The sequence below is a fragment of the Ischnura elegans genome, chromosome 5 (assembly GCF_921293095.1).
Source record: "Ischnura elegans chromosome 5, ioIscEleg1.1, whole genome shotgun sequence".
In the NCBI taxonomy this organism is placed as follows: Eukaryota; Metazoa; Arthropoda; class Insecta; order Odonata; family Coenagrionidae; genus Ischnura; species Ischnura elegans.
The window spans coordinates 10,701,342-10,716,188 of NC_060250.1; the positions used below are offsets into that span (position 1 = coordinate 10,701,342).

At 37.8% G+C, this 14,847-nt stretch overlaps 1 protein-coding gene across 2 annotated transcripts in view; it reads right to left on the reverse strand.

Moving 5' to 3' along the window:
- LOC124158492 overlaps window positions 1-14,847 on the reverse strand; it is a 743,480-nt gene that overhangs the window by 248,172 nt on the left and 480,461 nt on the right. For both annotated transcript variants that reach the window (XM_046533616.1, XM_046533615.1), the window contains exon 2: window positions 6,131-6,348. In XM_046533616.1, the coding sequence (XP_046389572.1) occupies window positions 6,131-6,348 (218 nt within the window). The remainder of the gene's footprint in view (window positions 1-6,130; window positions 6,349-14,847) is intronic.

Consider the following 14,847-nt stretch of genomic DNA (forward strand, 5'->3'; position numbering starts at 1 on the left):
TAATGCTTACTTTGCGGGAGTTATTTAAGGAAAGGACTTGAGGCCGTTTTATACGTTATCAACGTTCAATCGACCTGATAAACCAAGGTTAAATTCACAGATACCGAAAAGTTCAGAATTCCTTGAAGTAAGGCTATTTCTCAAGTTTTGGTGCCTTTTTTTTAGATAATACTGGATAAGTCCAATTAATTGCGAACGGTAATTAGATTTGTTAACGATTCGTACGCTTAGCTCTTCAAAAAGATAAATTCATAACGGATTAAAACTACTATTTTTCGAAAAGGATGAATGATATTTTTATAGGTACATGAAAGAAGATTTTCTTTGGGATGGGGAAAATTATTTTCAACTAAGGCTTTACGAAACTAAATATTCCCTTCGATAAAAAACATTATTAGTAGAAACCCAAATGGTATGCGACTCACTAAAAAAATTCGGGAAAACGATAATAAGAATTGAAGTAGGAATAAGCAAATTCTAAGGTTCATTCTTTAGAATTAATTATTACACAAAGGTAACATTTCCAAGTGAAGCATTATATCACAAAAGGATATCCGAGAGACAGAATAAAGTATTCTCATGAACTTTCGTCCCTAAAAGTTGCAGATGTGCCCACTGTATGAAACTTGACCTTGCGGAGTGTGAATTTTGAAACTGGGTCATAAAAGGGGATGGTGTGCCATTGGACCTTAAGGAACTTTTATCCGGGATGAGTGAGGAGTTCTTAACCAACGGAAAGTAGTCCTCATTGGAAAAGGTGCGGAATAATGCGGCGTGAGGCAAATTAAATCCATTACAGAGGATGTTTTACTGATGTATTCTTTGCAAAGAAGTGCAACTTTAAAAAAAAGCCCTGAGAAGAGATATTAAAATCAAAGGAAAGCGTTGAAAAGGTATTTAGAGATAACGCAACGATATTTCGTGAAAATACAAAGGTTAAGAATTTCGTAAAGTATATTCTTCTTATAAATGGTGAAAATCCATTGTGTTTAAAAATTGCTTTGCCCTCATTTGCACACATTCTGAATAAGTGATTTGAGGAGATTATTTGGAATTAATTTGTAGATGAACGTAAATTTTTAGGCGTAGAAAAGGTTGTTTTTTGTATCATCTTTGCTCTCTGAGGGCTATATTTTATTAAATTTTTATCAGTTGCACGTTTCGTAGAAAAAAAAGATTGTTTTACACCATTTAAGCCCTCTGTATGCTTTTTTTTATAAACGTTTTATCGATTAAACGTTATCCAAAGTAGGTATTCATTTTTAAGTAATCAAATCGCTCCTCAAAGCTTTTTCTATATCAGGTCTAAAATCATTGAATCTATATTTAGGTAACCGTTCACTATGGTGTTCATGACATAAATTTATCCTATGTTCTACCAACAGCCTTATCTTTTGGCATTATTTCAAACCGTTTCAATACGTTTATAAACATTTTAGTAGTTTTCAGGCTTACTAAATTTATCAATCCTGCTTTCTATCAAAGATTGATGTAATTTGGTCAAGGTTTGGTCGGATTCCGATTAATTTAAAGTGATAAATTATTTTTTTTGTTTCTTTCTCTTGGCCTCAATTTTTAACATTAATTTGTATCCCGGAGTGTACGTAGGTCTATAAGATATTAATGCATGTTTTTTCTAACTTTTCGGTTAATTTTTATAACTTAATTAAGCCATTTTTGTGATGAATATGATTTGTTAAAAACAAATTTAAGAAATCATACTGTCCATTTCAATTCACTTCATAGCATAAAAATCCTGATGATGGCATAAACATTTACCGAAAAGTTTACAAAAAAATATCCATTTAATTATTATAGACCTATGGTCCAAAAGATAAATCAACGTTTAACATGATATACCTTTGAAAATATCACCTAGATAAAAACTAATACTCGTGCTTATTAATATTTTTAGGAAGGCTATAAAAAACTTTGTTTTGTGATAACGGAAGCTTGCGGTTTCGCCTAATCCGCAAAAATCACCCCTCTTTAGTGTACTTCATACTAGTGACCTACTACTGAGTAGATTCTGAAAGTTTCACAATTTTATATTCTGCAGCCACGGCGCCGGTAACGCGGCGTGGACTAGTTTTCGTTATCAGCTGCAAGATGACAAACCTCTTTTTTATAGTCATTTTAGGCTTCGCTGCAAATGAAAAATGCAAATTGTATAAAAACAATAAAAACACATCATTGTTAGCATCTAGGCTCTCCCCTAACTCACTTTACATATTTACGTATTTTGCGAAATTTGTTCCTAATGCAATATTTTTGATATTGACCGCTTTTGACCCCAAAATACCGGATACATGCATATACTTTTCCCCAATCATCATTATTATGGAAGTAAAAAATAATAAATGACGTCTTCTGTGCGTATTTTCAGGAAATTTTAGTTGCTGCCATACATTTAGCATGATTTTATAAGTGATTTCTGAATAAAAAATTTCAAACCAAAAAACACCATTACATAAGTAATTCAAACAAGATAGAACTGAGAAGAGCGAAAAATAACGGGTGCGGAAATTATAATGAAGAGCAAAAATTCAATATTGATGAGCAGACTGAGAAATATATCAATGGAATAATAACAGTAGGCGTAGTTGTGCGTATTCCAGCTATAAATTTTCTTCCGAATTTAGGAGAAGAGATTTAAAAAATCCAGAAGAGGATTATGTTTATTCAGAATCCGCAGCAAGTTTTCACTCCAGTAAATAAAATGCCAGCATCTCCTGCTATCGGCGTTGCTTGCGCGTACTTACGCATTTCTGAGTTTCTGTAGGCCCATAACCTCTCCTCCACGGAATATCTCGTTCGCATTGCAATAGTAATCTCAATCTCGGAACGACGATTATTTTCCGGTTCCAATACTGTACACACAATCATTTATCGCATTTTAGCATTAATTCGTCGTCATGTAAAACTTTACCATTTGTCGGATTATTTGGTTTCAATAAAGTTTAGTTTCACTTTTGTCTGTTGTTTCGTCAAATTTTCTGCCACAAAAGCTCACAGGCTCCTCAAAATGATCATCAATCATTATTATTCGTGTGCTCGTTGAATGCTTTTGCTGAATTTATTTCCAGTTTAGAATGTTTCTCTATGATCAGCTACATTATTAATGCAGCAATCCGAAGATTTGTTTGATGCAGTTCTGCACTCCGCTCCACTATCACCTTATATTTTCATATTTACGAAATTAATCTCTTTTACCACCGTACTAAATTTTCGAAAATAAGTCATTCGGGGCCTTCCTTTTCATCTACGTGTCCGTCGACACATGTTTTCAATATGAAGTCATTCCTCATTGTTTCCCGTCGATTAAATTATCCTGTCTTCTCCTTAGAGTTAACAGAATATGTCTCTCATCTCCTACTCTTTTTCAGCTCTTCGTTGTTATTCACTCTTGACTTCTATGCACCTATAGTTATTAATCTTGCCAGTTGAAACAAATTTTGGGCTTTTGAGGCGCCATCTGTCCAAAATCATCAAGGCTATGTTGTATCATAATAGATAATTACATTGCAGTGTCATAGAGACGGCTTTTTGATAATACGATAAATAAATTATTTAAATCGATTTGAAATACTACAGCCTAGTTTTATACGACCTATTCCAGGAAATCCACATGCTAATTAAAGATGAAGGGAAAATATGTCTGATTCTTATTTTTAAAATATGCCATTATCAATGAGCAGCTGAAAGCACAACGAGGTATGGACAACGAGTGCTTCCTTCATTGCTAAATGTTTGACAGCATTTAATTTTGACTCTTCCCGAGTAGTTCATGCTCCTATAAATTTCTCATCTGGAGAGGGTGACGGCCGGAGAGAAAAAAACACGGGGAACGAAGTGAAGGATTTAAAATGTGAGATGTAATGACGAAATCCGCGCTCAAGTCATCAGAAAGTCGTTCATTAATGATTATATGCCACGCAAAACGAGTGCATCGCCTCGCCCTAGCTGCTCCCCATCGGGATTTTCAACGAATGCGTGCGCTACATTAAATAAATGACTTCCTTCCCATCGTGCAGGTGGAGCGCTAAGTAAACTAGACTGAATATTCATTACTTCACCGCTTCCGGGTCATTGCTCCGAGTGCTCTGCCGTGGAGAGAATTTTAAGTGTCATTTCTATCCTTTCGTCAGAAAAACACTTTGATGGTACGTCGTTATTAGTTCCGATCAGGCCAAGTTTTGTGCTCTTTCCTCGTAAGAGGACATGGAAGATTAGTGGGCCATTTATAAAAGTGCGACTTGCTGGGAATTCGTGAGATATGAATGCTTTATTTCCACTCTCAGGTGAATGGTTACATTCCCGAAATTTTTGAACGATCGCTCGTCCCGAAAGGGTGTTTTGTTAGAAAAATTGTATTATCTTTCTTACAGGGAAAAATAAATAATTCCGAGCGTTTTTGTGAGTAACAAGTAGTTTGCTACTATATCTGCATGTAAACTAAGGCTTAAAAAGGCAGTTAAATGGAGGTTTGTTTAGGCCCAGTAAAATAACATCTTAACCTGCAGTTCTTATAATTAGGACACAACTTGGAAACGTTTACCATCGTACCGAAAGAGTGACTTTAAAGTAAAAGTCACAAGTTACTCCTGTAATACCTGTTCATTTTCCGAAAAAGAAACTTATGACAAAAAAGGTAAGAAAAGATATGTTGGAGATCCCAGGCTTCCGTAAACTGAGGAATTAGGATAGTTATGTCAATGAAACCGATTAAATACTCAGCTAAAACCCTTTGAACATTGTTTGATTGTGGTCTGTTTGGGTATATTCCTGCGATGAATATATTTTTCGTATGGCAACTCGAAGTGTGAACTTGGTTGCAGCTGAGGGCAGAGGGACAAATGGGACTCATGTCAAAGGATTTTCCTCACACAGTGAGAATGGATCCTCGACCTTGTTTATCGAGCAAAGAGAGAAAAGGAGAGAGGAGGAGGAGCTGTAGACTCGCAAAGAAGTGAAAGTAATCACATAACTCGGAATAAAGGACCAGCCAGTCGCACAGACCTCAAACGTTTGACAGCAAATTTCTGCAATTGTTTCGAAGAGTCAGCTTTTATTACATCTCTTCCTACAGGGCACAAAGACCCAACGAATTCGTTTGAAAAAAGAAAGATAAAATTAATTGATATTCTAATGGTTCACAGGGCCATCGGTTTTAGCAATTATACTTCAAGGCAATTTTATCAACAAAAAATGACTAGAATATTGGGAAAGGTAATTGAGGAAGTGCGAATAAAATACGTTCAAAACAGCTGCGAAAGACGAATAAATATTTTATCTACGACAAAACTTCCACGAGAAGTTTTATCACGACTTTATCCAAGCAAAAAATCACGGAACTAAAATGAGAAAACATTTTATTCAAGTTTTTACAAAAGAAAAGAAATAAATGACGAGGATTTGATCACACGATGTCCATTTTAGATTAAATACTGACCCACAATAGTCATGAGAAACTGATGTAGTAAGAATAATTAGTCATAAGGTTATGTGACCATTCAAAATTACTTTTTTTAGCATGCTAGTTCATTATGTGCAATCCCTTACTTAAGTGCCGGTCACTTATCCCAAAAATTTAGAAATAATCAGTAATTTTACCACATTGAATTGATAATTGAAACAGATACTGCCATGCATGATCTTAGGTTTTCCCGGCGTATCAGCTGAAGAAATTTTCTCTGGTTTTCCACCAGTTGAAGTTTTCCATATCTCCATACGTTTCGTCGCTGCTCTTAACGTCGGGAGACATGGCAATCATCAACCGGTGGAAAACCAGAGAAACTGTTCTGCAAAAACTGCTATATCTAAGACTAAACCTTCTAATGTATTCGACATGCACTAAATCGTCCAAGGAACATTTCTTCGTAGATATCCGAACTTATTATTACGGCGGCAGCATAAAAAAACTATCAAATTCAAACCGACGAACTTTTACATTGCCCTCAGTTTACGAAGTTTCGCGAGAACGTAATATTACGTCATTAGCCCTCAAAGTGATAAAATTAATATATATTTCCTTTCGCCTTTTACCAGAGTAAAGTCAATCTAAACTTTTTGAAACTTCTTTGAGTGTTGATAATGGTTGATGTAATATTAGAGAAGGGATGAGACTCACATCCACGTTGACGCCGAGCTGCGGGAAGACCTTGGAGGGCGGGGACTCCTTGGGCACGTATCTGTAGAACTCCTCGTCGCCGCGGTACCACTTGATGGAGTAGAGGGGCGAGCCCTCGAGGTCGTAGTGGCAGCTCAGCTTCGCCCGGTCGCCGCGACGCACCGCCTCCGGCACTTCGATGCGAACGTCGCGCAGACCACTAGCTCCCGGAAACAGAGCTAGACAAGAAGAGAAAAAGAGACAGTCCATTGAATACCTACGTCAGAAATAAGCAATCGATAGGCCATATAAAAATTTGATTGGAAAATATCTCCAAAACAGCTTTTTTTCCAATGCTTACCACTAGAAGGACCAGGGTTGCATGGCTGCATACAAGGACCAATAGGGTGCATCCATTAATTATGTGAGGCGTTTAGGGGTTAACTCGATTCTCAATTAATCTCCCAAGGGGGGCCTGGCAAGTTTTTTCTGCAGGGAACAGGGTACAATTGTGAGAAAACCTGGTTGAATGGAGAAAAACGTGTTTCTCCAGTAAAAATAATTTAAAATTTGTCTTTTTAATAAAATCAACGAAATGAAGCATATGTTAATGTATTTACACTAAAAATACGCATTTGGAACAATCTCTCGTGAGATTTGAGGGAGGGGGTCGAGCCAAATCTCACGATATGTCACTGAGGGGGAGCGGGGTTTCAAAAAATCACCCCACGCAATTAATGGACGCTCCTTACCCAACATTTTGACAAATAGTAATTACTTAATTTTTTTCGTTTACGTTAAAATCAAATGATAACGTCATTTAATGTAACCTTTTCCTTTATTTATGAATACAAATGAGTAATATTTTACTAATCAATTTACAAAAAAAATTAACAATGAAGAGCGCTCACGTCGCCCCTGCTTCCCTCGCCTGGCCTACCGCATGCCTCTCGGTATGGCAGATATACTGATTACTTCCATTCAAAATATAATAAGGAATGTTAAATGCGCTAATGTACTAAAAATACATCAACCTTGCCAGATTTAATATAGTGTAGCAAAATTCCGAAAAAAACACGCGTTATATTAAAAATAAGCAAGAAACTATATACCCATCATTTTCACTTGGTCTTTTAAGGCTAATTTAACTTATTCTTCAAGTTTGTTGTATAATAACAGTCAACTAATTTGCAATTTCTTTTTTTGTACGAATTACACTTTGAGCTAATAGAGATTCGGAGGCTGCGTGCTTGTCTTAGATTTCTTGAGAAAGTAAGTTTATACAAGTCTAAGAGCAACAAGGAAAACTTTTAAACCTCACCATATTTTTCAGACAGAGAGAAACGAGTAATTACAAAAGATATTTTTCCGAACGAATGTCTGTAGGCATTCTTAGGAATTATTCGAACAATGAGCACTTCAATAAATGCTAGGTTTAAGCTCAATGATGCTATGATGATGGTGAGCTATTATAAGCTCAATAGACGTATCTCTTCTTCATTTTTGCTTTTTAAACGGCTGTTATCCTAACATCTCTGGCACAAGCCTAATGAGGCGGCCTGCGGGACAGCATGCAGATAAAATTATAAATCATGCAATCACGGGACGAGTTGCTAAAAAATAAACCTCCAAATTAATTTTTTTCCCAAGGTTTGTTGCCCTGAGGAGCTAGGGTAACACCGCTGATGTTTATTTGTGGCCAGCAAGCTCCCTGCTAGAATTCATGTTGAAAAACGGAAAGTATTCTTAAAATAATTTCATCAACAGGCTCTTACGACGTGTACATCATTGGCCAGGTTGATGCTGGAACCAATTGCTTTGGTTGCCAAGGTGAAGGGGCCGATGTGATTATGTATGAGATCCATCATAACTTACTCTTAACCTATTTGTGCAATGTGACAATCAATTTCTCCCATAACAGTTGCTAATTGTAGAAAAGTGAACTTTGATCTTGATAATCCAGTGAATAACTTTAGAAAATGTTTTCCGATGTACAATAGGCAATTCATCATTAGCACCATATAATTAATTGCCCCATTTAATTTTACTCATTGGTATCATGTATAATTTTTTAGGTGCAAATTTTTCTCTTCCCAAATCAATTTTGAACGCCTTTATTTCTTTGAAGTTTTCAATCAGACCGATATTTCGACCCGTGCCAGCACAGCATCGCTCTTATTTCCATGGTTAATTGCATTTAATATTCAAGCACTTTTTAGAACCATTCCCCATCGTTGGATCAGGTCGACTCGGCTATCAAAATTCTTCTCTTCCGTTGGAGCACCGAATAAGACCTACCACACGCAAAATTTTCGACTTTTACTTTGTTGGCCCGCTCTTACGTTTCATCCGCGATAACTTGGCCGTCGCGTGAGAGTTGTCTGCTGCACACGTGGGTCAAGTTCAACCTAGGCCTTAACAGTACATCAGATACGTAGCATTAAGTTCAGATGGGTCATTTGTTTGAAGATCCACTCGAAGGAGTCAAGAACAGTAGTTGAAATGCGAACCATACTCGCCCATTGCGAAAACAGCAGGGTCATTAGATACTCATCGAAAGTTACCATCCACCCTTCAACTTGTTCTCATGTGAAACGGTTAACCCGTGAACAGTCGTGGGGGAACGCTCAGGTTAGCGTCAATGAGCTGAACTCCACTGCGTACGTGGCCGAATTGTCACTGAGCCAAAGTAATCTATGATTCCAAGAGCTCAACTTTCGTCAGCACTACCATCGTTGTGTCTCGTAATAACCTCGTATTGCTTTTCTAACTAAATGGCTATTGAAATGGTATTTATAATAGCGTATTACGAATGACTCCCTTTTCATCCCCGTATTATTCGTTGTTAAAATATAAATATGCATGAATGGCCCAAACCATTAGACCCGGTCAAATAAAAAAGTTTTCTTGAACAATAAATTAGCGTTTCGGGCTTAAAAATAAATTTGGTTTGTTTAGAGGAGAGATCACTCTAGAATAAGCCTTCTTGGAGTACATTTTGTACATTCTCATTGTGAAATATTTTATTTTTAAATATTCACAGAATCAAAATTCAACGATTCCTTAATCACAAATTTTCTCTCTAATGCCAATTCTATGCCCACTGCCTGTTTAATTCGTGTGCAATATAACTTCTCACGCAGCCAATTAATAGCCTCTCCAATTTTCCTGCATTGTGACTATTGCTGAGCATACTTATTAATAAAGCCAATGCAATTTTTGTCATATTTTCTGAAAGTGCTAAAAACTATTCCCATCATTAGATTCCTTATAAGATTTTGGTACTTTCCCTGCCTGCCTCAATTTCATCCCATGACGAAGCACAACCATTGACGCTTTCCTCTCTTCCGTAGTGTTTTCTACTATATATCTCCTAAAGCCCGATTCGCTCTTCGCTCAATTCCCTCCACTCTTGCCCGCCCTCTTTCATCCCCCTCGTTCTCCACCCCCCGCTTCCCATTCCTCGCATTTCCTTCCATTCTCCTTGAATCTCCGAAGGATGTCATCGCGACTCCGCTCCGCGTTGGCGTCCAAGGAATGCCATGTCAGAGGACCACACAAAGAGGAGACGGAAAAGGGAGACAGACCTCTGCGAATAAAAATATGCGCCACATCACGTCTGCATACATATTGCCGCACGTGTTCGCGCTTTACCAAAAATGCTTGAGGTTGGGAAACGTGAAGGTCTAAGGTAAAATGGGATGAAACCACTTTCTCAGCTTCACTGCTGGTTGAGTAGACAGTACTAAAAAGTAATTAGAATTTTTTATAGAATGATGAAACTACGTTTGACCACTATTTTAGTAAATTCAACCATTGGATGCAAACACAATGTAAATATATTAAAAATGTCTCCTCAGCACATATTTTTCAGTCAGCTAACAGTAATAATAATTTATTTCCAGTACATCAGCTTTATTCGTGCACCTACGGTACCAATTAATATTTTAAAGACCAAGTAATGATATTCAAATAAACCCGAATGCAAACATGCAGAGGTTATAACTATGAATGCATTTGAATACGTTTGCAAAAGGAAACTAGCGTCGGTTGACCAAAAAATCTAACCCTATTTTAAGAAAACTTATTAAAAAATCATTTTATTAGCTGCATGCATGGCTAATAGTATGATTTCAGCAAGAGACAAATGTAAAATCGTTTTAGATATGTAATCGTTTAACACTATCAATTACTTGGAAACAACTGGAATAATCATTGCTAATTATTGCATATTTTTTTAATTCATGAAGGTCGAAAAATATCATTCATATTTTTTCCTGATAAGGCCGCAAAAACCTCCTGTCCTCATTTGAGCCCACACAAAGTTATCCACTAAAATACTAAGTAGCTATTTCTTCATGAAAGTGACTTGAACATTGTTATAGATACTTTAAGACGCTTCAAAAATGTCAGAGAAGTCAGAAAACTAAAATGGAGTTGAACTTCTTCGAGAGAGTTCATTTTCTCTTTCAATAACGCGGTACTCACCATTTTAACGTAAAACACAGCATTATGAATCCCAACATTTTGCAGAATTTTATCCCTCCGAAGATATAAAGGGATAGAAAATTCAAGAACAAAGGTAGGTCAGGTAGACTAAGAATTTAGTCAGCGTGCAATCCCACGGATTAAGTTTTCCTCAGCCTCAAAAAAGTTACTCGAAAAACCCTGAGGGATCTCTTGTGTTCGCTTCTCAACGGTTAAAGGGATCATTAGGGACCAAAGACATCGCCCGGAGCGATTTGCCAAAGTACGTCCGTCAAGGGAAACAACGTGGGCGCCCTCGGGGGGCAAAAGGGAAATGATTACTACAGCCCCCCCACCCACCCCCCACCCTCACACCAACGACTAGTAGAGAAGGAAAGGGTGGAGGAAAAAGAGGGGGAAGGGGTGGCTGGCCAAATAGACAGGGTAAAGTGGGAATAGACTGAAGGTAAGCCACGAGTGACTGAGAAATCGCACGCAGCCCTTAACAATTTAAATTGGAATCGTGTATGGAAACAAAGAAAAAGGTATACGAATCGAAGGAAATACCCCCTCTGAGGAGCGCCGATAGAGTAGACACTATCCCATGCAACAATAATGTCACTATGACACGTTCGTTCGCGGACAGTATGCGTGCACGATGCAACACAAATTACACTTCCCACATCGCTATTACTGTGATTCACGGGTAACCAGTCCTCGGTTTATACGCAAAGATAAGAAGAAGCGACTATGCAATGGCAAAGAACAAGTAATATCCCCCAGGTTGCCCAACACATCAACTGATGAGATGATTTCCATGTGATCAGAGAGTACCGAAAGTGTATTAAACACTCCACACTATCCATGTATATAAAAAAGATATAGATGTTTCCATGGTGTAGGAGAAAACTAAACATTTCTAGACCAAATATACGCATAGTAGAGACAGAAAATGCGGGCCCGGAAAAATATTTTGAGGATGCTAGGTGAGATTTTGCATCGTCCAAACAACCGTCGAGTAAAAGGAAAGGATTGCGAAAGATAAGGCTTGGAGAGGAGGAGTAGAAGGCTTAAAAAACTGAAATATGGGGAATATAGTGGATGATGTGGGGCCGGGGGCGATCGGGGAATCGTAATCTTAAACGGTAAGGCAGTCTCCTCGAGGCGACGAATAGGGAAGGTGCGTGAATGGATTAGGCCCCGAGGGTCAGGTGGGGATGGGTTGGAAGCAGCGGCGGGGGGGGGGGGGGTGGTGAGAGGGAGGAAGCGAAATTGAGGGTAAACATAAGGGACACGGGAGGGATGATGATGTAGCACGAAGAGTAAGAAGAGGGAGGACGGGGGAGAAATGTGGAGATTAACGCGAAACCTCGAAAAGAGAGACCAGAAAAGGTATGAATGGTCAGCAAGGTGAGACGAAATGTTGACATGAAGGAGGATGACGACCATGGGAAAAGACGATACGGTGAAAAATAGATGATATTTTGAGTACGACGTGGGTCCATAAATCAAGTACCGTTTTAAAACCTAAATATTGTAAACAATTTTTATAGACCCTCATACTAATGGCACACGAAATAGCATACTTTGATTACTTTTAAACACATTTTATTAAGAGACACTTCTTATTGCTGTGACCCATGGATCTAGTCCTTCCTCACAGAATGACGACACCAAATATGGAAAATATCGTATCGCAAGATATTTCACGCCGTCATCATTTTGAAACCGTTTACCATCTGGAAAATGCCTCAGCTGCTAGTACAAGTTTGCTGGTGTAGTTTAGTTGGATGGTGCTGTGTCTGCAATATACGATGGATCATTGTAATGCTCCTAATCGAAATGCGAAATATATATTAAGAAATTTTGGATATGCAAACATCGGGAAGTATTTTGGTAAATCATAGGGAGCAAAAGTTCCGATAGCATTGACGGTTGAAAAAAAAATATTTCGGTAAATTCGCCAGAAAGCCTTGTAATCGACAAACGTCCGTTTTCTTGAATTTTCTAATCTAATGAGATCATTATTTAAACAGATGGTGGACCACTCAAAGTCTTATTTTAGGCATTCTTTCGTCAGTCATTGAAAATCTTTTACCCCTTATTCACTTCTCTATCAATCATGGCATTTTCACTGAGTACTTTGTGAATCTAACAACGGATTAGTGACTGTCTCATATTCCTTTGGTTCAAAAACAGAATTCCAGAACGAATAGCACATTCGGCAGGTTTAGTAATTGTCTCAGAAAATTTGAATCAATACAAGCAGTAGAATACATTACAGAAAGCAACTTAAATGGCGTAATATGTATGCAATGAACCAAGGATTTTAGTATGCACGCACGGAACATCGAAATCAGCGCTGAGGTCTCGCTGCAACAATATGGTACTTTCTTGATAAGCCTCGAATTACAGTTTTTGCACTATGTTAAAAATCAAAGATTTCCACTAAATAACGCCAGAAAATGTATCTTTAATAGTTTTTCGATTTCTCGATTTATTCTTCGGGGATTAGTGGGATTAGTCATGGGTTACATTAATTAATCACTAAAGTAGAACTTTAGTCTATTGTAAACGTTTACCTTATTAATGCTTGAGGCTGAGGTAGATTAAACGGGCACGTAATCTTAACATGAACATATTAATCACGCAATTCAGATCGAGTGAATTACTAAAATATACTAAGTACTAATACAACGCTTAGTAGCTTATTGATCAACAACTAGCTGTAAATCACCTTATATAGACCTGTATAAAAACGGAATGGTACTGGCAAACATTCAGGTAGTGACAAACTATCTCAGCACTAGGTGCAAAAAATTAACATGGCGAAAATGCAGGCCGGTTAGCCTTCATACGAAACAGACATGAATCAATGATTGAGTAATGCGGAATGCTTTTGACGCTGTAGGCTACCTTCATTTGTTTTCCTGAAAACTTGAGAAGCACAAAACCTTTCACCAGTGGGTCCCCCCATCGCACATGCATACGAAGATAATAAGAAGACGGGAGCTCTTGAGGAGGCTTACTCGATGAGCCTTAATTGCTCTCATGGTTCCCAGGTTTCCACCGAGTTGATTGGTGCCTGATGATGACTTTGTCGCTGGCAACAACAGCGGCATCTTCAGGTCTGGATTGTAAATAGAAAATTGCTGCCGTTGTTGCTTTAAGAAAACTCGAGGGCAACCAAGACGACGGACTTCCGTTTCTCGGCAATTGCTAAGCATGTATGGACCGCACCGATTTTTAAAACTCGAGATTGATCGCTAAGGGAAAGAGTAAATTCTTGAGACTGATCCGTGAGAGAGGCTGTAGAAGTCGCCAAAACGTCAAGAAACTTCAATGAAGAGGGCAGGTGCCCGCCTTCCCACGCTCGAAAAAGACTTATTCACGGGAACCTCTCCCAAAACCCAAATATCACATTGGCCAATTGGAGAAAACCCGACAGAAATAAAACCGTGTGCTAGCACGACTTAAGCAGGCATATCCCTACACGCTTCAGATAATGAAAGTGATTATACACTGCCCCAAAAATCTCTCTTCTATGACTCGATCCAATGTGTAAACCTCCCTCTAATCAGAGGTAAGTAGTTACTTTTAAAATATTTTAATCTTCGAATAAAAAACGAAAAGAAAAATGTGAAATAATCTTGAATTTCGTAATTAGTTCGCGTCTTTATTTAAAAACAGTCTTAAAACAAATTCTAAAATACAAGTTGACCATAAAACACTATAAAAAGACATTGTAAAGGAAAAAAATTAATATGCCAATAATCGAGTGTCATTTTCTCAAAAAAATATTAAACTGCATTTAAATAATGCCATTGCATTATAATATACGCTATTGTTTCCTTCAGTGGTCACATTGTTAGACCTAAGTTTTCTTTTTCACAAAAATCACGCTTATTTCCGCCAACAATTACATATACGCCAGATATATATTTTTTACGTAAACTAGCTTTCTAGGGGAGTCATTGGACTCACCGGTAGGACAATACTAAATACGTCTTCGGCGCCGTCCTGAAATCTTGAGAGATCTGTTTTAAAACTTCACTTCTGACCTGAGGATGCTGGCGGAATTATCCGGAAACTATCGTCACCAGGCATTTTATTTATTTATTTTTATTTCATCCTTAAACCACCGAATACAGCTCATATTGGCCATTTTATATCGGGGTATTCCACAAATTTAATAAGCAAAGAAGTACACAACCATCCATGCCCCGGAAAGGGGAAACCTACACAGGCGGGACTCGAACCCGCAACCTCTT